The 24713-nt window shown below is 42.4% G+C and overlaps 1 protein-coding gene across 3 annotated transcripts in view; it reads right to left on the minus strand.

The window, feature by feature from the left end:
* Positions 1–24713, minus strand: part of ADAMTSL1 (ADAMTS like 1) — a 479825-nt gene that overhangs the window by 178164 nt on the left and 276948 nt on the right. For all 3 annotated transcript variants that reach the window (XM_065908168.1, XM_065908169.1, XM_065908167.1), the window contains one exon: positions 34–244. In XM_065908168.1, the coding sequence (XP_065764240.1) occupies positions 34–244 (211 nt within the window). The remainder of the gene's footprint in view (positions 1–33; positions 245–24713) is intronic.

The raw sequence follows: 24713 nt of genomic DNA on the forward strand, positions 1-24713 counted from the left end.
CAAGCTCCAACACTGTGTAACCCCAGAACTCACCGGCTGCCACTGTGCAGGGTACCAGGCTGGGGGGCAGTTGAAGCGGTTACAAGCTTGCACCGTGGTGGGCTTGGGCTGGCGACACAGCTCATCAGCCAGGATTACTGTCTCATTTATCTCTCTGGAAAGCAGGTGGGAGCAGAAGACATCTCTGGTCTGCAGCCCAACCCCACAGGTGAGACTGCAAGGACTCCACTTGCCAATTTCCCACCTGTGAAGAAAGCAGAGGAAGAGAATACCCTGAGAACCCGTGGACAGAACAGTTCCCTTGACGCCAAGTGTTATCCTAATGGAGTGAAAACACCTATGTGGCTATTTGGGAAGGTCCAGCCCAAACTTGGCTGGGAATTCTATCCCAAGCCAAGAACTCATCTTTTCTCTTCGTGTTCAAGAATCTGTTTAGAGTAAACAAAGAGGGTGATAAAATGAAACATCCAATTTTTACCACAAAATCACCAGAAATGGTCACAATCATGTCTATTTTGATCGAACTATTAGTTGCTCACTTGTGCCTGACTCTTTGTGACCCCATGGACTAGAGCCCGCCATACTCCTCTGTTTATGGACTTCTCCACGCAAGAATTCTGGAGCGAGTAGCCATTCCCTTCTCCAGGGGATATTCCCAATCCAGGGATTGAACCTGGGTCTCCTGCACTGCAGGCAGATTCTTTACCATCTGAGCCATCAGGGAATCCCTACCTTTTTTTCACTTTCTATGTCTATTTTGATGAAACATATAAGCGTCATCAAAATAAGAGGGTGTGTTAGATAAGATATAAGTTGTGCACATAAAGACATTGGATACCATATAGTGAATGGCAGGTCTAGAAGAAGGCTTTCTGCTTCTCTCTCTAGCCTCCATTCTCAGCAAGACTGAAACATTCATGTTTATTTTTCTTTGGCTTCGAAATGAAAGGTTGCCAGTTCCAACTTCCTTCAAGCTCCCATCATAGCATAGAAATGTCCCTGTCTTATGTATAAATATCATCACTGTCTGGGACTGGAGAATGTAACAAAAGTGAAAGTTGCTAAACAGATCATCCTTCTTGAGGAGGAATAAGTGGAGAGGACAGCTTATTATCTGGAAGAGGAAGTCAAACACAGAGATGAGTTAAGTGCATAAACTGGCCATTTCAATTGGCCAAGTCTTGACAAGTACATTTATAGTGAGCTAAGGGCCTATAAAAACAGTTTCCCTGTTGATGCAGCCTCCAAAATGGGAATACAAAATAAGAAACTGAGTTTCTTGGGTTTAGAGTGAGAAGTGTTCTTTAATGATCAGTTTTAGAAAGTTCTGTTTACAAAGTGAGACACAAAGGTTCTATAGGAGCCAGCCAAGAAAAGCATGGCAAGTAGACCCTTCAGTAGTTAGGACTGCCTAACTTTTGTAGCCAGCCCTGAAAACTGGTTTAAAAGTCTCTGACTTTATGGACCTAGAGTCTGTCATATAGGGTGAAGTAAACCAGAAAGAGAAAAACACATATTTTACATTAAAGGCATACACATGGAATCCAGAAAAATGGTACAGATGAATCTATTTGCAATGCAGAAATAGAGACATGGATGTAGAGAACAAATGTAGAGACACTAAACGGGGAAGGGGAGAGTGGGATGAACTTGGAGACTGGGAATGACATATATACACGAGTATGTATAAAACAGGTAACTAATGAAAACCTACTATATAACATAGGGAACTCTGCCTAATGCCCTGTGGAAATCTAAATGGGAAAGGACATCCAAAAGAGAGGAGATATATGTACGCATACAGCTGATCCACTCTGCTGTAGAGCAGAAACGAATACAACATTGTAAAGCAACTTTACTCCAATTAAAAAAAAAGTCACTGCTTTAATGTTTCTCATCAGAGTGTAAAGCTGAATGGAGCTCTCTCAATCCTTTCCAGGTACTCTGTTAGGGTAATTATCTTTCCAATTCCTATTTCCACAACTTCCTTTCCTACCCTGGATTCAAGCCATATCAGTAATGAAGTCCTTTCTTGTTCTCAGTTCAGGCCGCCTGGTTTTCTAGCTCTATCTTTACTCAAGTGATTACTCCTAATCTGTAATACTTCTGGTCTTTTCCTTGCCCCTCAAAATTTTTTCCATTTCCATATATCCAAACTTAATCCCTATTTAGTTGTAAATAAATTGTATCTATATTTGTTCCAGACACTAAATATTTTCTCAATAGTATTACAGTTATTCTGCCTGTCAAGGGCCCTATGAGAATATATACTTGTAGGAGAATATATACTTGTGTCTCTCACAGGGTTCTTCATAGCTAAACAGTTAATATATATGGTTACTACTTTTTAAAATAAATGAACAAATGGAAGGGATCTACCACTATAGTGGGCACTTTATACACACTATCTCATTTAATTACTTCCAGAACACTATGAGATAGGCTGTATTGATTTTCCCTATTTTAAAGTTGAAGGAATCTGAGAATCTAAGAGGTTGCTTGCCCAAATACCCATAATTAGTAAGTAGTGAACTCAGTATTCAAACTTGGGTATGTCTGGCTCTGAAGTCTTTGTACTTTCTATTATGCCATCTTATTTTCAGGAAATACCTTGAAAACTGCCCTATAAATATTCACAGAATTTTAAATGAATAAAAGAGGAGAGGCTGAGTTGAATATATTTCTTTTAGATCCTTTTATGAATGTCTGTAAACTTATTTTTAGATCCCCAGTTTGGGTAAATTCCAAGCTTTAAAATATTAAAGGGTTACTGGTTTAAAAAATATGTCCACACAATCTTTGCCTCTTCCCCATTCTAAATGGAGTCGTGAGTATGGGCTGGACTTACTGGCTCACTTGTAAGGAATACAATGAGGCAGAACAGGTGCTATGTGAAGGCTAAATTAGAAAAAGGATATTGTTTCTACATGGCTCTCTCTGACTGCTCACTCTGGGGGACGCCAGCCAGCATGTCATGAGGACCCCGAGACAATGTGGAGGAAGGTCCACATGCAAAGGAAATCAGACTGCTCACCAATAGTCAGGATCAACCTGCCAGTGATAGGGGTGAGCTACCTTGAAAGCAGTCCTACTGGACGAGGTACAGCCTTCAGATGATTCCAACCTCCTAAGAGATCCTGAGCCTGAACTGTCTTTCCAAGCTGCTCTCAAATTTCTCATTCATTTAACTGCAAGAAGTAATAAATGTTTATTTTTGTTGTGAGTTCTTACATTTGGGGAAAATTTATTGTGGAACAACAGACAACTAATTATGTATCTCAAAGCACATGTTGTACACTTGAAATATATATAATTGGGCTTCCCACGTGGCACAAATGGTAAAGAACCGCGCCCCCCCCCCCAAACTCAGGAGACATAAGAGAAGCGGGTTTGATCCCTGGGTTGGGAAGATCACCTGAAGGAGGGCATAGCAACCCACTCCAGTATTCTTGCCTGGAAAATCCCAAGGACAGAGGAGCCTGGCAGGCTACAGTCCACAGGGTCACAAAGAGATGGACATGACTGAAGCGACTTAGCCTGCATGCAATACAAGTATAATATTCTCCCCCCAAAAGTTGCATATGTTCATCAAAAGACACATGCAAGAATGTTCAGGGCGTCCCTGGTGGTCCAGTGGTTAAGAATCCACCTTGAAATGCAAGAGATATGGGTTTGATCCCTGGTCCGGGAAGGTCTCACATGCCGCAGGGCAAGTGAGTCTGTGCGCCACAAGTAATGAGCCTGTGCTCTAGAACCTGCGAGCTACGGCTCCTGAAGCCAGTGTGCCCTAGAGCACGTGCTCTACACCGAGAGAATCCACCTCGATGGGAAGCCCGCACACTGTAACTGCAGAGTAGCATGCACTCGCTGCAAGACGCTTCATTGCGAGCAGCAATGAAGACCCAACACAACCAACAGAAACGAATGATACTTCCTTTTAAAAAATCAGTGTTCACAGAAGCACTATTCCTAAGAGCCCAGATGGAAAGCAACCTAAATGCTCACCAACAGGTAAATGGACAAATAATGATTATATATTCATATAAAGCTTTATCAAATGAGAATAAACTAGAACAACAAGGAACATGACTGAATTTCACAAACAGAAAATTGAGTGAACAAAGCCACAGCTACAAAAATTCATAGTGTGATTTCATTTACCTAAAACTCAAAAACCAAAACTAGTCTACAATGTTAGAAGTGGGGGTGGTGGCTGCCCTTGGTGGGTAGTAACCAGAAACAGGGCATGGTGGGGGCAGGGGGAGGGCTTCTGGGATGTTATCTTGATCTGGGTGCTGCATGCACACCCACTTTGTGAAAGTCACCAGGCCATACATGCAGAATGTGTGCACTTTTCTTTGCATTTGTTATGCTTCAAAAAAGGATGTTCTTCACCCTCCACCCAACCACTTTCAAGAGAAATACTAAAATGCTGTGGGTGTAAAATACAACAACCACCCCCAAAGCTGATGACCACTCTGTGTGTGTCTCATAAAGGAGCTGCCTACACAGTGAGCGCTGTTCCAAGGGTAAAATTTGCTCCAATACAGTCTCCACACTGCTGGCTGCCCCACTCCTGCCCTCACCTCTGGCAGAAAATCAGTCACTGGGAGCTTGAAGCAGAGGCATCTGGCAGCCAGGAGGCCACTTCAATGCTGCTGGAAAAACTCACAAAACAGACATATCTGCTTACTCGTACATCTTCAAGGAAGGAGGGCAGCAGAAGCTATCTGTGCATTCAGCACTTTGCTGATTCTGGGTCCAAGTATTTTTCATCAAGTTAGGCCCAAAGAGGGAAAGCAGAGAGATGACCCCACTACTCCTCCTCTGCACGGGGGCTTCAGCTGTGAGCACTGGGTCTCACTGGCTGCCAATCGCTGCCTCCCTGGATTCCGTGCCATTGGCTGTTTTTGAGGGAGGGACTGTAGGCCCCTGGGAGCCAGCCTGCAGGCAAGCTGTAGCTGGAGACAAGGACAAGGCCTTCGTGGGGATTCTGGGTTCTGGCTTCCCATAATTCCAGTGCTGAGGAAGACTGGGGCTCTGGACATCAGAGGGGGAGGGCATTCATGCTTTTCCTCTCTACTTTTTCTGGCTGACTGTAACTCATCTTTTCATCTTCATTGAAAATATTACCTCCTCAGGGAGGAAGCCCTCGACTAGGTGAAATTCTCCTCTAAGATATGGCTTCATGCATAGTTCTCTACTTGGAAATTCTCAACACACTTGATTTTTTGTTTTATTGTGGAAAGAGCATTCTCTTAACAAAATTTTAGTGTGCTATGCACAGTATTAATGTCTCTAGGTACAGTGCTGTACAGAAAATCTCACACCCATCTTGCTTAACTGAAACATTACACTTGCTGATTGCAATTCCCATTTCCTCTTCTTCTGAGCTCCTGACAACCACCATTCCACTGTTTGATTCTATGAATTATTAATTCTATGATTCTGTGACTATTTTAGGTACCTTGTATAAGTGGCATCATGGAGTATTTGTCCTTCTGTGACTGGTTTATTTAACCTAGCGTAAAGCTTTTAAGGTTCATCCATGTTGTCACATACTGCAGAAGTTCTTTCTTTTCTAAGGATGAATAATATTCTATTTAAAAGTATACATCACATCTTTTATGGTTGTTTAGGCTGTTTTCAATCTTGGAATCAGCTACTGAGAATACTTAGTGCTACAGTGAATTCATATGAGGATGCTAGACTGAAGCTGAAACTCCAAAACTTTGGCCACCTCACGCGAAGATTTGACTCATTGGAAAAGACCCTGATGCTGGGAGGGATTGGGGGCAGGAGGAGAAGGGGACGACAGAGGATGAGATGGCTGGATGGCATCACCGACTCGATGGACATGAGTTTGAGTAAACTCCGGGAGTTGGTGATGGACAGGGAGGCCTGGCGTGCTGCGATTCATGGGGTTGCAAAGAATCGGACATGACTGAGTGACTGAACTGAACTGAACTGAGTATCCCTTCAAGGCCCTGATTTCAATTCTTCTGGATAAATGCCCAGAAGTGGGATTGCAGGATCATATGATAGACAGAGTGCCTGATGAACTATGGACAGAGGTTCGTGACATTGTACAGGAGGCAGGGATCAAGACCATCCCCAAGAACAAGAAATGCAAAAAAGCAAACTGGCTGTCTGAGAAGGCCTTACAAGTAGCCGTGAAAAGAAGGGGAGTGAAAAGCAAAGGATAAAAGGAAAGATACACCCATTTGAATGCAGAGTTTCAAAGAATAGCAAGGAGAGATGAGAAAGCCTTCCTCAGCAACCAATGCAAAGAAATAGAGGAAAACAACAGAATGGGAAAGACTAGACATCTCTTCAAGAAAATTAGAGATACTAAGGGAACATTTCATGCAAAAATGGGCTCAATAAAGAACAGAAATGGTATGGACCTAACAGAAGCAGAAGATATTAAGAAGAGGTGGCAAGAATACACAGAAGAGCTATACAAAAAAGATCTTCATGACCCAGATAATCACGATGGTGTGATTACTCACCTAGACCCAGACATCCTGGAATGTGAAGTCAAGTGGGCCTTAGGAAGTATCACTATGAACAAAGCTAGTGGAGGTGATGGAATTCCAGTTGAGCTATTTCAAATCCTAAAAGATGATGCTGTGAAAGTGCTGCACTCAATATGCCAGCAAATTTGGAAAACTCAGCAGTGGCCACAGGACTGGAAAATGTCCGTTTTCATTCCAATCCCAAAGAAAGGCAATGCTAAAGAATGCTCAAACTACCACACAATTGCATGCATCTCATATGCTAGTAAAGTAATGCTCAAAATTCTCCAAGCCATGCTTCAGCAATACGTGAACCGTGAACGTCCAGATGTTCAATGCAGGTCAGGAAGCAGCAGTTAGAACTGGACATGGAACAACAGACTGGTTCCAAATAGGAAAAGGAGTACGTGAAGGCTGTATATTGTCACCCTGCTTATTAAACTTATATGCAGAGTACATCATGAGAAACACTGGGCTGGAAGAAGCACAAGCTGGAATCAAGATTTCCAGGAGAAATATCAATAATCTGATATGCAGATGACACCACCCTTATGGCAGAAAGTGAAGAAGAACTAAAGAGCCTCTTGATGAAAGTGAAAGAGGAGAGTGAAAAAGTTGGCTTAAAGCTCAACATTCAGACAACTAAGATCATGGCATCCAGTCCCATCACTTCATGGCAAATAGATGGGGAAAGAGTGGCTGACTTTGTTTTTCTTTGGGGGAGGGGCTCTAAAATCACTGCAGATGGTGACCGCAGTCATGAAATTAAAAGACTCTTACTCATTGGAAGGAAAGTTATGACCAACCTAGACAGCATATTAAAAAACAGAGACATTACTTTGTCAACAAAAGTCCGTCAGTCAAGGCTATGGTTTTACCAGTAGTCATGTATGGATGTGAGAGTTAGACTGCAAAGAAAGCTGAGCACAGAAGAATTGATGCTTTTGAACTGTGGTGTTGGAGAAGACTCTTGACAGTCCCTTGGACTTCAAAGAGATCCAACCAGTCCATCCTAAGGGAAATCAGTCCTGGGTGTTCATTGGAAGGACTGATGTTGAAGCTGAAACTCCAATATTTTGGCCATCTGATGCGACGAGCTGACTCATTTGCAAAGACCCTGATGCTGGGAAAGATTGAAGGCAGGAGGAGAAGGGGATGACAGACAATGAGATGGTTGGATGGCATCACCGACTCAGTGAACGAGTTTGGGTAGACTTGGGCAGTTGATGATGGACAGGGAGGCCTGGCGTGCTGTGGTTCATGGGGTTGCAAATAGTCTGACATGACTGAGTGACTCAACTGAATTGAGTGATGGTTCTATTTTTAATTTTTGGAGGAACCATCATACTGTCTTCCACAGTGGCTGTGTCATTTTTTACTTCCCCCAGCAGCATGCAAGGGTTCCAATTTCTCTACATCCTTGCCAAGATTTGTGGCCTTTGGTTTTTTGATGAGAGCCATCCTGACAGGTCTGAGATGATATCTCATTGTAGTTTTCATTTGCATTTCCCTGATGATTAGCAACACTGAGCATTTTTCATATATCTGTTGGCCATTTGTATGTCTTCTTTAGGACATACCTGTAATCTGACTATCCTACTTGACTATTACCTTGGTGAGAGCACGGGGCTATGCCTATTTTGGCTTACCACTCATTATGGGTTGAATCGTTCCCCTCTAAAAGATATGTTGGAGTTTGAACTTCCAGTACCTCAAAATGTGAGCTTATTTGAAAGTACAGTCGTTGTAGATATAATCATTTAAGAGAAGGTCATTTTAGAGTAGGGTGGATCCTTATATAACAGGTATCCCTATAAGAAGGGAGGGAGACACTCAGGGGCAATGCCATGTCATGACACAGACAAGAGATGGCAGTGAAGTATCCACAAGCAAAGAATGTCGCGGACTGTGGTGACCTCCAGAAGCTAGAAGAGGCAGGGAAGGGTTCTCCCTCACATATTTTGGGGACCATGGCTCTGCTTCATAATTGGCTTCATAATTTTGGACTTGGTTTTTGCCTCAAGAACTGTGAGGGAATACTTCTCTGCTGTTTTAAGTCATCCCACTTTGGTACTTTGGTACGGCAACCCTGGGAAACCAATACATCTCTGTGATCTCAGTACCTAGAATGGTGCCTGAAACAGCAGATGCTCCGGAAGAACGAGGGAACTCACATTTAATGGAATCCCCATTGTATCCTCTAAAAACCATCCACCCCAATTTCAGAGTCCCCAAAGCTCTAAGTTTTCTTCAGGGTGGTGCAAATTCTTTGGTGACAAAGCTGCACCTGGACAGACATGATGCTTTGACAGGCCACATCTCACTTGATGTAAACATTTACAGTTTACTGCAGCCATATTAGCCTATTGGATTATGGTACCCCTCCCTACACCCCACCCCTCGCCAGGACTTACTGCAGATGTTACATACTTAATGTATTAGCAATCATAACATATTTCTAAAACGTTCCAAATTCTGAATTCCAAAACATACCTGCCCCAGTGGTTTGGGCTAAAAGATCCATGGTTCTGTACACAGAGAATGGTAAACATGAGCACTATGGTTTGTTTCCATTTCTGGGCTTCAGGTGTTGGCTTCACGGTTGGGTTCATGGCCAAAATGTTAGGGAGACAGGTCCCCTTGAATTCTCTTTCTACACTATTTTCTTCCCTCTGAACCTTTCTTCTCCACAGTCCTATTTCTTTCTGCCAAAACCTGCTTGCAGGGAAGGCATCGGCAGTTGACAGATGACAGTGATGCCCTGTAGCTTCAGGTTGGACCTTGTCAAGTTACTCCTGACCAAGGGTAGGCAGGAGACGGAAGGTCACTTCGCCCTCTGCAAAGCTGGAAGCAGGCTTCTTGCCCTCTGCCCAGCATCATGTGTACTTGGGTGGCCCTATGTTTAAAAACGGATTTAAAATTTTAGGCTTGGTTTCCCAATTCCTGCTTTGTTTTTCTGATGGTGCTGGAGTCCCGCCCAAAGTCCAACTTATTGGAATGTGGTCTTGTCTCTCTGCCTGTATCTGGTTAGTTCTTGGCCTCGGGCAGAGCTGTGACCCTTTGCCATGAGCCACACACCATGATGTGACAGTGACATATCCCGCTGATATCACCTATTACTGCCAATAACAAGAGTGATACTAACATTACCAGTGTTTACAATGAGCCAGATACTGTGCTGGTGGCTTTAAATGGGTTGCCTCCTTTAATCCTCTCCACAGCCCTGTGAAAGAGGTACTATTATTATTTGCATTTTAACAGCAAGGAGTTGAGGCCTGGAGAAGTTCAATGATTAATTAGTCGTGGCCTAGAGTGTCCCCTCCCAGGCCTCACACTGATGTCAGTGCCACTTGTATCACATCCAAGTCTCCCATGACTGGGACACATGGGTGCTGAGAATGGGGCTACTCCCTATGACAGAGGCCAGGACTGTCAAAATTAGAAGCCCCAGCTCTGCATTATCCCAGCAGAACTCAGGGCTAAGGTCCCTCCAGATGTGGGATACATACCTAAATTTATGCATTACTTATATCAACCTGATAAAGATGGTACTATCAGTTCTCCCATTTCACAAGGTGATACATCAGAGGCTCTGACCAGCCAAGCAACTTATCCAAACTTACACAGCTAGTAAACAAGGGAGGACTTCCCTGGTGGTAAGAGTGGATAAAAATCTGCTGGCCAATGCAGGGGATGTGGGTTCGACCCCTGGTCCGGGAAGATTCCGCATGCCATGGGACGATAAAGTCCATGCGCCACAACTACAGAGCCAGCACTCTGGGGCCCATGAGCCAGAACTAATGAGCCCATGTGCTGCAACTACTGAAGCCTCTGCACTTAGAGCCTATTCTCTGCAACAAGAGAAGCCACCGCAATAAAGAGCAGCCCCCACTCATGGCAACTAGAGAAAGCCTGCACACAAAGAAGACCCAATGAAACAAACAAATTACTAAAACAAACAAACAAATAAAAAACACAACAAAACAAACAACAACAAGGGAATCAGCAATCAAATCCAGGCAGCCCGGGAAATGCTTCTGAGGGCCAGAATAATGAAGACAGCAGGACACACTGGATTTGAGATGCAAATTTCTGGGTCCCTGATGCTTTCCACTTCAGAAAATGACAAATGACAAAATGACAGATCGATATCTAAGTCACAGAATCAACCACACCAGTGTCGCCAAGGGTCATGGACACACTCGCGGTTGTTTTTCAGAGAAGCCACAGTGTGAGCCGGCAGCTGAAGGGCAAAGACATGGTGTGGGTCCTCCAAGTGCATGTTTGGTTTCTGTGAAGGTGGCCATCAGAGACAATGTGGGCAATCAAGGACCCACGGAGGTTGGCGCTTCTTAGCTGCTCGTGTATGTATTTGCTACACAAGGGAGGAATTCTGGCCCTCCTTTAGACAAGAGCACACTATGTGAGTGGTTTTGCTCCCCTACCCTACAGAGAGGCCCCCAGCAAGGAACTCACTGTTTGTTGCTGGTAAAATGTGTGTAATTTCTAACGGCAGACTCCCCGCCACAAGCTATTATCGGGAGAACCTCCTCTTACCTTGGCTTGGCTTTTGGTTTATTTCTCTGTTTCCTGTTCAAAACTAAAAATGCAGATTTTATTGGAAGGCAAAAAACCATTATGAACTTTGCTTGCTTGTCAGATTCATTCTTTACACTTGTGTATAATCCTCTAACATTTTTGCTCAACATTTCTATCCTGTGATTTTTTTGAAAGGTCCCTTAAAGATATTTGCTTTCTTTAGAATGCCTCTGAGGTCAGGAGGTACACAGCAAGACAGCAGTAATAACTCAGACACCATGGAGCATGGCCAGCTCTAGAAATCCTAAGGTAGGACAGAGAGAATCCTCACTTCACCAGGGACACTATGACCTTGTCGCACTTTAAGGTTCTTGGACTATTATTAGTGGCTCTGAATTTATCTCCCCATCTTCCGGTTTCCAATCTACCCACAGCCTGAAGCTTCCAAAATGACATCTGAAATGTGAATTTGCACACTTGCCTTCCTCTGATTATAAGCTTTCACTGGGGTCTGAGCTGAGCTTTCAGGGGAGGGGGACCCGTGTGTCCCGGGCTCAGTTTTGGTCCAGTGCACCCAGTGGGGGCAAAGTGGAGGTACAGGCTGCAGCTGTACTTCCTAATTAGCTTTTCTACCTTTCCTCTCTCTTCCACTTTGTAGGACTGAACTTAAGCCTGAGGTTTGGTAGGGAGTGGTCCATAGGCATGTGACTTGGCTCACCACTGGGCAAGGATAACTGAGAACCAAACATTCAGGGAGGATTGAACAAATATATAAATACATTATGGAGAATGAGAGCCAGACTTCTTATTATTAGAGAGAGGGGTTACACACATGAAAAGGGGGAAGACCAGAATAAATCATATAAATTTGGTATTGAAACCAAAGTGAACTCATGATATTTAATTGACAGATAGCTAGATAAAGATATGTCAACAGATACACATGAGTGTATACAAATGTACATATGTATATGTTTACAATATTTCCTAGCTCTCTCTGCTAAAAGGTCTTGAAACAATGTCATCCTAATTGTATCAAGTCTAAAGTGGCCAGATCTTAGTTTGTAAATATCATTCTCCACTAAGGAGCCAGTTCCTATAAAAATGGTTCTGGAGAAGGGGCTGGGAAAATAAAAAATGAACTTGAAATATCTTGTATAGAAAACTGGGAAGTACTCAAAGAAGGATGGGGTAAAAATCAAAAGGACACAGAGGTAATTTTGAAGGGATTCCCACTGGTCATGTCTAGGACAACTTGATAGTAACAAATTTTAATCCTTTGAGTAAAGTAAACAAATGAAGAGAAATCTCTACTCAATAGTAGAATGCCTACTAGTAATTTAGAAGGATTGATAAGAGTTTAGAAAGTCACCATTTGGCAACAATAATTGCAACAATAACAACTGATTCAGGCAAGACTCATCAATGAATATTAACACTGGTGAAAATTTGGTGAGGAACAGGGTATTCACTTAGTTTTAGATTATCTTCCAATAAAATACTCATTACTTACTATTAATATGATCAACCTACTTACAAATTTTACAGTGGAAAACCTGGCCAGCATCATCTTAACAAATCACGAGATGACATCAACAGTAACGAATGGAATCTTTCATCTTTCATTGTCTCCTGATACAATGCACTAAGAAGAATACAGCATCTTTCTGTGCTATTTCTGGCAAAAGTCAAAATTCATAGGGAACATTAAGCAAACCCAAACAGAGTGACATTTTACAAAGTAACTGGCCTGTACTCTTCAAAAATGTCCAAGATATGAAAGGCAAGAAAAGACTGTCCAGATGGAAGTAGAAGAAATGACAGCCAAATACAAGACTCCAGATTCAATCTTGGGTCTAAAAAGGGCATTTCTGGGACAACAGGCAAAAATGTGAGAGGAGTTTGTGCATGAGATGGTATTACTGAATTCAGCTGTTTCTTGGTTGATGGTTAGTTACACTGTGGGTATTTATGACAACATCCTAGTTTTTAGGTAATAAACATCCAAGTGTTAGGATGCATATGGGATACATACCTAAAATTATTCTCAAATGGTCCCAAAATGTTAACAACTAGAGAACTGAGGGGACAGGTATAAAGGGAGTTCTGTGTTTTATTTTTGCAACCTAAAACAAACCCTGAAATTCTATCAATAAAAGTTATAAAAAACCATCCATTTTTCAGGTTAAAGGTAACACCCTGTTACCCAGAGGCCAAGGGTCCAGTCCTTAACTGGCCCATAGTATGCTTACCAAAGAAGTCTGAGTTTACCTTTCTGGTATACTCTGTGGTCACCCCCATAATCAGCTTTGCTGAGTACCCAGCAGAGGAGTACTGCTCTTTTCGACTGGCAGACTCCTCTTCCTCTCAGGTTAGATCATGAACATCATCTGTATTTCTAAACACTCTTCCAATGTCCCTCCCACAAGGTGAAGCTAGCGCTTTTTCTCTGCAGCACGCTACTGTGTCTCTCCTCTGGTGGAATTCTTTTCTCCCCTCAATCTCATTTCCATCATAGTGTAGTTATTTACCTACTTATTTGTCTCTCTTACTAGACCCTAATGGCCCAGACTTATTCACCTTACTATCTCCAGCACCTACTATCATGCCTGGCACATCGAGGATGCCCAGGCATCACAGCCTAAGGAAGAAGATCTTTGGATCTGGAATTGGATGCAGCATGAATGACCTGTGCTCTGCAACTCTCTAACTGCACAAGCTAGGGCAAGTTACTCAACAGTTTAGTCATGTAAAATAGGAATAATAACAATACTCCCTTCAAAGGGCTGTTAGGAGGTTTAAGTGAACACATTTATGTAAAGGGCTTAAGTAAAGTGCCTGGCGCAGATGATGGGCTCTATAAACATTAGCTAATATGAAGAGTTCTTGCTGAGTGCTCAGTAAACATTTGGTAAATGCATGGATGATGATTGAGAGAAGAGAGTTTAATGAGTAGAGTGAGAATTCTTCCTGGAGTGAGTCAAAGTTGCCCTAGGTTATGGAAACAGAGGACAAGGACATTTGTGACATGCCCACATTAATTTAGCATTTAAGCATAGCTGACTAAGCCCGGTGACAAATACAGAGGTAGGGGATGTGCTCGCCACCTTCAACATGATTGCAGCAAAGATAGAAAGAACTGACAAACACCCAGGAGACCCAGCAAACATTGTTAGGTAAGAGGAATGAGCTCATTGCTAAACGTCTAGGCTGAAGCATAAACACTATAGAATTTCAGAAGATAGGCAGTGTGGTGCTCATAAGACTTGCATTTATATGACTGACTACAAATCACAAAGTCTGTCCATCGACACTGTCTCACTCGATCCACCTAACTTGGAACTAAAGCAAAGGAGGCATCACTACCTCCATTTTACAGATCAGCAAGTAAGGGTTCCAGTGATTTCCCCAAAGTTCGGAAGGGAACTGAGATTACTTCTATCCTGAGAAGTCACTAACAATAGAGGAGGCAGTCATGAAGGGTCAGAGAGGAAGACACATTTAGAAAAACACTTAAACTCCAGGGCAGATGGATCTGCTGCAACCTCTGTGTTTCAAAAAGCTGCTTAAAGGGGCCTAGGAAAAATAAAATAAAAGATCAAAGGAGATGTTAGACAACAGAGAGCACAAATATTCTTTGAAGGCCAAAAATTAATCAAAAGCATATATGATAAATAGCATTGTGAAAATCAGGGCTCCCTGTAAAAGAGGAACTTGTGTGGCTCAGAAAACAGGAGATAGATCCACGCTTCTCTTGGAAGTCAGCCTGCTTGGCATGAGGCTTTGGCTCCATAAAAGTACTTATAATAAAGTTTTCCAAACACCTGAGATTGCAAAGTACTTATTTCCATCGGAGAACAGTGTGGTGGAAGTGACAACTTTGGCCATGTCAGCTTGCCTCACCTTCTAAATCATCTCTTTAAAAAAAAAGAAATCAAGGCTATCAAGATTTCAACATTGTAAATGACCTCTTTAGTACTTTTTTTTTTTTCTATTTAAAAAACAGATTAATGAATAGCTCTTGAAAAAAAAAGCACTTGCAGCAAGATATATATTTACTTTCTCATTACAAGCACACTGTTGTTTTTTTTTAATAACTACTTCCTTCACAGGGATGTCAAACAGTACAAGGGCCCCAAAACTAGACCCAGTTGTGCAGTGCATCTCCGACCCTCCCTCCAACACCCCCCGAAACGTGTCTCTGGCATCCCACTGTCTAAGAAACACCATGTGCCTATTTACCATGGACAGCTCAGTTCAAAGAAAACTTCTAAGCTCTGCCTCCCATTCTCTGACTGCCTTGTTTTCTGGGTGACAGTACATCAAAATGAGATAGAATTTCTGTTGCCTGTTATGATTCAGATAGGATTTCTGAAACACAGGTTAGGGAGGTAGATGGTCTGCCAAATCACTTGTGCCTTTAGCAGTTTGAGATTTCAAACTGGGTTGCTTAGAATTCTAGGTGGAAATTTTCTATTAAAGATAGTAGCAGGGTTGGCCTATGGACTGTGGAAAATTCTTAAAGAGATGGGAGTAGCAGAGAGCACCTTACCTGACTCCTGAGAAATCTGTATGTGGGTCAAGAAGCAACAGTTAGAAACAGACACGGAACAATGGACTGGTCAAAATTGGGAAAGGAGTACATCAAGCTGCATATTGTCACCCTGTTTATTTAACTTATATGCAGAGTATATCATGTGAAATGCCAGGCTGGATGAATCACAAGCTGGAATTAAGACTGCCAAGAGAAATACCAACAACCTCAGATATGCAGATGACACCACCCTTATGGCAGAAAGCAAAGAGGAACGAAAGAGCCTCTTGATGAAGGTGAAACAGGAGTGAAAAAGCTGGCTTAAAACTCAACATTTTTTTTTCATTTTATTTATTTATTTTAATTGGAGGATAATTACTTTACAATATTGTAGTGGGTTCTGCCATACATTGACATGAATCAGCCCTGGGTGTACATGTGTACCCCATCCTGAACCCCCCTCCTACCTCCCTCCCCATCCCATCCCTCTGGGTCATCCCAGTGCACCAGCCCTGAGCACCCTGTCTCACGCATCGAACCTGACTAAGATCATGGCATCCAGTCCCATCACTTCCTTGGCAAGTAGATGAGGAGGAAGTGGAAACACTCACAGATTTTATTTTCTTGGGCTCCAAAATCACTGTGATTGGTGACTGCATCCACAAAATTAAAAGATACTTGCTCCTTGGAAGGAACGCTATGACAAACCTAGATAGAGTACTGAAAAGCAGAGACATCACTTTGCCAACAAAGGTGTGAACAGTCAAAGCTATGATTTTTCCAGTAATCATGTACAGATGTGAGAGTTAGATCACAAGGAAGGCTGAGCACTGAAGAATTGGTGCTTTCAAATTTTGATGCTGGAGAAGACTCTTAAGAGTCCCTTGGAAGCAAGGAGATCAAACCAGTCAAAATCAACCTTAAATATTCATTGGAAGGACTGTGACTGAAGCGGAAGCTCCAATACTTTGGCCACCTGATGTGAAGAGTCAACTCACTGGAAAAGACTCTCATGCAGGGAAAGATTGAAAGCCAAAGGAGAAGAGGGCAACAGGGGCTGAAGGTGGTTGAATGGCATCATTGACTTAATGGACATGCGTTTGAGCAAACTCCAATAGATAGTGAAGGACAGGGAAGCTTGGTGTGCTGCAGTCCATGGGGTCACCAAGAGTTGGACAAGACTGAACAACTGAACAAGAACAACTACACCGTCTTTGTGGACTTATGTCATTTGGTCCTTGTTTATGTTCTATAACATGGACCAAGATGCTGTTCTATGCCAAGGCTAGAGTATTTTATTTGACATAATTCTATTTACATAAGTATTTTTCTCTAGTTATCATCCCAAGTAAAATATAAGGCTTTTAAGATTCAGGACCAAGTATTTTGGAGTTAAGAGCATTGCTTGGCATCCATCAAATCAGGTTATAAAGATCACCATCTGTTCATTGACTTGCAGGTGGCATTCCTCACTTAAATCCTAAAAGCCTAAGAATTCTCCTTGTTATGGGTTGATAATGTCCTCCCCAAAAGATATGTTGAAATTTTAACTCCTGGTACTGCAGAATGTGACCTCATTTGGAAATAGGGTCTTTATAGTGATGATCAAGTTAAACTGAGGTCATGAGGGTGGGTCCTAATCCATTACGACTGGTGTCTTTATAAAAACAGAAAACTGGAGATAGACAGGCAAAGTGACCACAGGAAGATGGAGGATTAGAGAGAGAGGCATCTATAAGCTAATGAACACCAAAGACTGCTGACAAACCAGCTAAAGCTAGGAAGAGGCAAGGAAGCCTCCTTCCCCTACAGACTGTAGAGAGAGCATGGCCCTGCCCTGTTCACATGATTTCAGAATTCTAGCCTCCAGAAGTATGAGAGAATAAATCTCTACCTTACGAAGACACCAGTTTATGGTATTTGTTATGGTAGCCCTTGCAAACTAATACACTTGCTGGAGTTAGTTCTCTCTGAGCAGTTTTTAATTTTTTGTTTATGTTGTAAATGGAAACATTCCTGGCCATTTATATTCATGGGTTTTCTCTTAAATGCCTGGGAAGGTTAGTCCTTTATGTCAGCATCCACAGATCTGCTTCTATTATCTCCTGCAAGATTCTCCCCCCTCTTCCCTTGCATTATAATAGCTCTCATATTTAAAAGTTTTTCTTCCATCCATGTATTCAGTCATTCATATACGTATATTATGTGCCTATAACCATACATTCATTGGATAAAAACCTACTATGTACCAAGTATTATGCTGAATGATGGGGATACAGAGATTAAAAAATTTCTTGACTTTAACGGCTTTCAGAAACAACTATAAGACACTGTAATAAGTGCTATTTATTTATTTATTCAACTAGCATTTGTTGAGCACTTTATGTGGCCAGGCTCTATGTGAACGGACAGAGTGGTAGAGGAGAGAAACATAGACCTTATTTCATGGGACTCACAGTTCAGTCCATGAGAAAAACGGAAGCATAAAAATACAGACTGGGGATCAAAAAGTTAGTGATAGTCATGGAAGGCTTCCTGAAATCAGTGACATGTGGGCTGAATCTCGAAGGGTGAATAAGAGGTGGCCAGGCAAAGGCAGAAGTAAAGAGAAAGTATTCTAGGTAGAGTGATTTGTAAGAAAGCATGATACATTTGGAGAATTTCAGTTTATCTCTTTTCATGCTCAGGGTTGGAAAGAATATTTACTGGAAAGCCTAGTAAATGCTTGGGAAATTCTGGTTTTCACTCCTCTCTGTTTTCCTTGATATAGTTACAGTGGGTAAGGGAGCCTGGGAAACAGGCACAGTGGGCAGCGAAAGCCCCAATGATAAATATTGTCTAAGCTCACTACAGTTCAAACTCACAGCCCCCAACACTCTAGCACACGTCTCATCAGCAGAGAGCCAAATGCCCAGCACATTCCCTTTCCATTCATCCCAAGGAGTGCTGAGCCTTGGTGAGAATCCCAACAGGCCCACAGCACAGAACAATGCGGGACTTCAAGTAGGCACTCTATCATGTCTGATCAGAGCAGAAATTCATTTCATACCTGGTTTGGAAGAGGGAAACAAAAGAAAGAGCCATCTCCCCTGGAGAGATGTCTCAGTCTCCAGAATTTGATACGTGAGTAATCAGGATAAGTAGCTAGCTGTGGATGCAGGGTGTGATAAAATCCATCAGCACGGGGACACATAAACACACACACACACTGCTACAGGCAGCAGCTGCTCTTTGCAAACCAAGACAAATTTTATTCACACGGCAGCTTGTGCACTCTCCAGCCCTGAGGGGTGTCTATTTGAGGAGAAAGAGGGAGACCACGTACAAATATTTTCATATTTGACAACACAAAAATGATCTAAAGTTGTTTTTCAAGTGAGGTTCAAAGACCTCTTCAAGTAGAATGCACGTTTTATTCTTTGATGTTTTGTTATCTCAGGGTGAGTTAAAGGATTATTATCAGACTGAAGTCTGAATAAATTTAAACCCTCCTATTAGGATTTATTTTGGCTTATTAAATCCATCATTTGTTCTTGATTATCCATGATGCTCATTTGTTGCTAGCACTTTTATCCCTGGAACACTATTTTTAAACACACTGGGATCTGAATAGCACTGATGAATTGCCCTGAATTCCTGAGTAATGTTCACCAAGCAGGAGATACACGTGCATTAGACTGATCTAGAACTTTGGATTCCAGCAAGTCAGGGACGGAATCTACTTCCACTTGTACTTTATAACTTTGGGCAAGTAACCCACTTTGAATGTCAATTTCTTTATTTGTAAAATGGGACAGCAACTGTGATGATAGCTTTCAGGATTTATTGGATGCTCATCATGTACTAGGAATGGGCTTCCCAGGTGGCGCACTGGTAAAGAATCCACTTGTCAATGCAGGAGACACAAGAGATGCAGGTTTAATTCCTGGGTTGGGAAGGTCCCCTGGAGAAGGGAATGGCAACCCACTCCAGTATTCTTGCCTGGAGAGTCCCATGGAGCCTGGTGGGCTACAGTCCATGGGGTCGCAAAGAGTTGAACATGACTGAGTGACACACACCTACACATACATACTACTGTAAGACCCTCACATTTACTAACTCATTAATCCTCATGGCGACCTAAGACAGACAGACTACGATTATGTCCTTTTATATATGGGTTAACTGAAGTAATGGGACCAAGGTCACACAGCTAGTCAGCAGAGATCCAGGATTCAATCCTAAGTGGTTTCCAGTTTTAACTGTGTTCTTACCTCCCGGCCTCTAGCTTGTGCAGGTGCTGGGAACACACCACCATATGATAGCTGCCGTCACTATTATTATTTTCACAATATAATTTGTCTGACACAAGAGAGGCCGATAGGAAGAAAGGGTATTTAGTATTCTTTTTTTTCTTTTTGCCTATTTGTGGTTCCTTGAATTGACTGCTACTAATATACCCAAATCAGAGCAACTCTTTGGTATTCAACTGTGCTTGCTTTATTGCACATAATTTATTTACAATAAACATAACAGTTTGGTTTCAGGTAGCTCAACATCCCCCAGGCCACAGAGAACTTTCTAGCAGCTCCCTGATCCTCAGAAAATATTACATATTTTCCAGTTAAAAAATAGGAACTTGAGACAACCTGATAACTAAGTTCTGAGCAAAACAGTAGAATCCATGTGACTTCCAAAAAACCATGGGGAGGATTTCTACTCCATTTCACATGGAGGCCAACTGAGTTCCTAATTGTGGACTATCATTCATTCATACTAAATTACTAGAAAAATGCCATGCTCTGTGAACGCAGATATATTTTCTTCCTTTCCCTTTCATTTTCCACTTAACTCTTATTCTTCACTCTCAGGGAATAAGGAATACTTTTCTTATGGGTCGATATGCTTTCTTTGGGAAGGATAAAAGATTCCTCTCTGAGGTAACTGGTATCTTTTTAGCCAAACACAAACAACTCAATTCATTTCTATCATTCAGGAGGTAGAGAGAAATAATAAAAACTTCTTTCAATATTTTGGTGAGGGGACGTCCCTGGTGGTTCAGTAGTTAAAAATCCATCCTGCAGTGCAGAGGATATAGGTTCGATCTTTTGTCAGGGAACTAAAATTCCACATGCTGCATAGCAACCAGCCCTATGTGCCCCAACTAGGGTCTGTGTGCCCCAACAAAACATCTTGCACGGTGCAACGGAGATCCACATGTGGCACCTCAGACCCGACACAGCCAAATAAACAAATTAATTAAGAAAAAATAGTTTGGTGAGAAAATCCTTTCTTATTGTAGTGAAGAGTATATTTGTTCACCTTCGACCACTGGGGTCTCTTACTCTGTCACCTGATTCCAGCTCTAGTGCATTTTGAGCACTGGAAAACTTATCCAGGGCCTATAACCAGGCCCTCTTATAAGGACCTTACATAAATAAACCCATTAATATGCACAGAACTCCACTGAGACAGGTATTATTTCATTCTTATCTTACAGACAAGGAAGCAAGGACAGAGAAGGGTTAAGTGACTCACTCAAGGGCACATAGTTGATAAGTGGCAGAATCAGGATTTGAACTTAGAAGTCTGGCTCTCGACCATACATTTTGACCAACTATATGAGTTTCTGGAGTCCACCTGTTTATGATACACACTGAACTCGAAGTCAAGAAGCATTCATTACTTTTTCAGGCTTTTAGTTTGAGCTCTCCTAGCCACGACTGCTTGGGCAAGTCGCCTTTGAGCTGTCTTCCTTCGCAGATAAGACAAAAAAAGATTACATTCTGGGATTGTACAACCCCAATCACTAACAGAAACTCATTTGCCAAATTTTTAGATTTTAGACGAGTCTGTCAACCAAACTCCTTACCACTCTCTGGCTTTTTAGAGTGTAATGAATAAAACCCTGTGATTTCTTGGTGCTGACACTACTGACGGAACCGACAGAGAAGTGATGAGGATTCAGTGTCCACTAAGCTCTTCATGTGACCGTGATGCCTCAGTCACCAGAAGTGAAAGAATCCAGCTTCCAGTAACTGGTTGGCAAAATTGTCCACAACAAACAAGGACTCCCAATAATACCTGAAGAAGGTGGACTCGATCCATCAGCATTATCTGCCAAGGATCTGGGCATGAGAATTTGTACTGGAAACCCATCCCACGTATCACCATTGCAACTGGCTTTTCAGGAAGAGAGAGTTCTTTGTGAACAAATAGATGCATTTGATGTTCAGAAAACCCATCCATTTCAGAGACTGGTCTGTCCATAGGGAAGGATTTGGGGTTCCCAAATGCAATAAGACGCAAATAATGAAACAATTATCTAATCGGCGTATATGTCAGGACAGATTTATACCACATTACCTATGCTCAGGGAATCTGACACATATAAGGATGAAAAGATGCAGGAAGATGTTGTGACCAAGTATATAAGACAGCAATACACCACCTGCCTGTGTATCAAGAGAGAGGAATACAACCCATGGACTCACTTTCTACACCTACATACGCAGCTGCAGCACGGTCACGTGTGGTGAAAAGTAGTCCACATCTTACCCACCTTGTTCTGCACAACAACCCTCCTGAAGGAGTTAAGCATGCAGGGGTGAGCTGGAAAACAGTACTTTTCTTTTCTAGATCAAGGGGGGGGTCAATCCAGCCCACAGGTGGTTTCGCTTCACACCACCATGGGTCAGTTATACCGTCAGCCTCCATTAAATGAAAGATGAAGGGCGGGACACTGCCCATTTCCACAGAAGGCCTTTCTAGGTGTGCCGAGGATGGGCTGTCAGAAGGCCTGTGGAAGCAGCAAGCAGGTAACATAGGAGAAATAGGAGAAAAATGGAAGCGCTCCGGGCCCCCAAGCTGTCATCTTACTGTCTCCACCCAGTTGCAAACAAATAGCCAACCATTAGTGCCAAAAAGAAAAAGCCATGAAATCTAACCTGACAGAGGGGAGCATCTTCGACTCCATTATCAGCCTCTCCCCCACACTGTAATTTTGGCATCATTTTCCTTACAAAAAGAGCATTGATAAATGGTATCTGTCTAGTTGTGGTGAGTTTTACATCAATAAATACCTTGCTTATAACAGCTTCCTTCTGTGAATTTTCCATAGCTTGATGAAGCTTACCATTGTACAAGCTCTGGGCATTGCAATCTTTGATTTTGCCGCCTTGCTTGTCTGCAGAAGGAGTTGAGGCAGTTGAAGCATGGTCCCTGGGTGGGGGTGGAATTAAGGCTGGGATGGGTGATAGACCACATACAGAGGTATTTTTGATTCCAGGAAACTTCCCCAGTAAATGTATCAGTGATGCACAAGCTTCATTTTCTATTATTCTTAACTCAATTTCTCTAAAAGCATCCTGAATGCATTCGACAATGATCTACAGAGTCCACCCCCAAACACTTTTTGACTGAAATAAAAGAGAAACCCGTGTCTAGCACGTGGGGTTCTGCCAAGGCCAGAGTACACATCTTGTTTTTGTTTACTCCTTAAACCTCAAAACAGCTCGAGTGTCAGTTCCCAGACCAAGATTTCTCTGTGATATTGATGTTTCTGTGTATTAAGCCAATCTTCCAATGACATCTGCACAATAAGCAAGTATCTGGATGACGGATTAGATAGCGGGACCCTGAAAACCAACCCTTGGAATATCTCATAGGGCAAAAGAGGAAGAGGTGGCTTAAATTAAGATGAAATAAAGAGAAATATTCAGTATCTTGTATTTACATGACCCTAAGTTACACAGAATTCAGAGAATTTAGGAAAACTGTATAATCCAAGAGCTCTTGACCCTGGGTTTACAGCTGAAGGAAATGGTAGGGCACTAGTGATCCATCTGTTTTTCAGAGTTGTCTACCATTGCCTGAAGATGCAACACAAATACATTGCCCTATGTTCTTGGGTCCTCTCTTGCATCTCCTGAGTCATGGTACCTTGGAGAAGATACGGAAATTACAGAAAAATGATCAAGTTCAAGTTCCTGTGTTACCCATGGGGACAGTGATCCGACAAAGCTGGTAGTAAATAATCTGACCTATTTTAAATAGTTGGAATAGTTGTTACTGTATTACATTGTTATGTCACTTTCCTGTTAATTGACAGCAACCAGAAATACTCTAGTAACACATTACTGACCAGGGAACTTGTTCAGAAACTAATGCCTGTGGCTGGTGATCTGTTATGTGAGCATTGAAACGTCTCAAGTCAACAGCATATGTCTTTGGTCAATAACGTAGACAAGGAAATGGCAACCCACTTCAGTATTTTTGCCTGGAGAATCCCATGGACAGTGGAGCCGAATGGGCTACATTCCGTTGGGTCGCAAAGAGTCGGACATGACTGAGCGACTAACACTTATTCAATGATGAGATAAGACAGGGGAATCAAGCACTTTTAGGCTCATCTGGAAGACTGAAGGGGACAGAAGGCAAGACATAAAGCGGCCCAAATGGCTTCTGAAGTACCTGGATTAGGACTTTAGGGGCAATATCGAAGTAGTATATCAGTAATATGTTTGACTAGAATTTTAGAAAAAATACTTTGATATCTATAAGAATGAGACTCAGTCAGCTCAGTGGTCACCTTCTCTGGGTCACCCTCCCCAGTCTGGATTAGATGGCTCATCTCAGTGTTCCCAAGGACAGTCATTCATACCTTTGCTAATACTGTTATGACTGTGCATTGTCATGATCATATGCATGCATTTGTGTACTAGCCTCCCAGTTAGCTTACCAAGTGGCTCAGTGGTAAAGAATCCACCCGCTAATGCAGGAGCCACAGGAGATGTGGGTTTGACTCCTAGGTCAGGAAGATCTCCTAAAGGAGGGCATGGCAAAACACTCTAGAACCCCATGAACAGAGGAGCCTTGTGGGCTACGGTCCATAGGGTCGCAAGAGTTGGACATGACTGAAGCAACTTGGCTTGCACAGACACAGAGAGCAAAAAACTTGAAAGAATTGGGGTCCCGGCATGAGTGGTTGAGAAAGGTCATTAGGGAATTTTGGTGCTAAGAGGGCAAGGTGATTAGGATTAAGTCTCTGGGGGAGAGAAGGAAGAGGTACTAGGAAAGAGATGCAGAGAAGACAGTGGCATAGAAAAGGAGACGGGGACCCAGGGTTGTACAGAGGACACTGG

Source organism: Muntiacus reevesi, chromosome 17 (assembly GCF_963930625.1).
Source record: "Muntiacus reevesi chromosome 17, mMunRee1.1, whole genome shotgun sequence".
In the NCBI taxonomy this organism is placed as follows: Eukaryota; Metazoa; Chordata; class Mammalia; order Artiodactyla; family Cervidae; genus Muntiacus; species Muntiacus reevesi.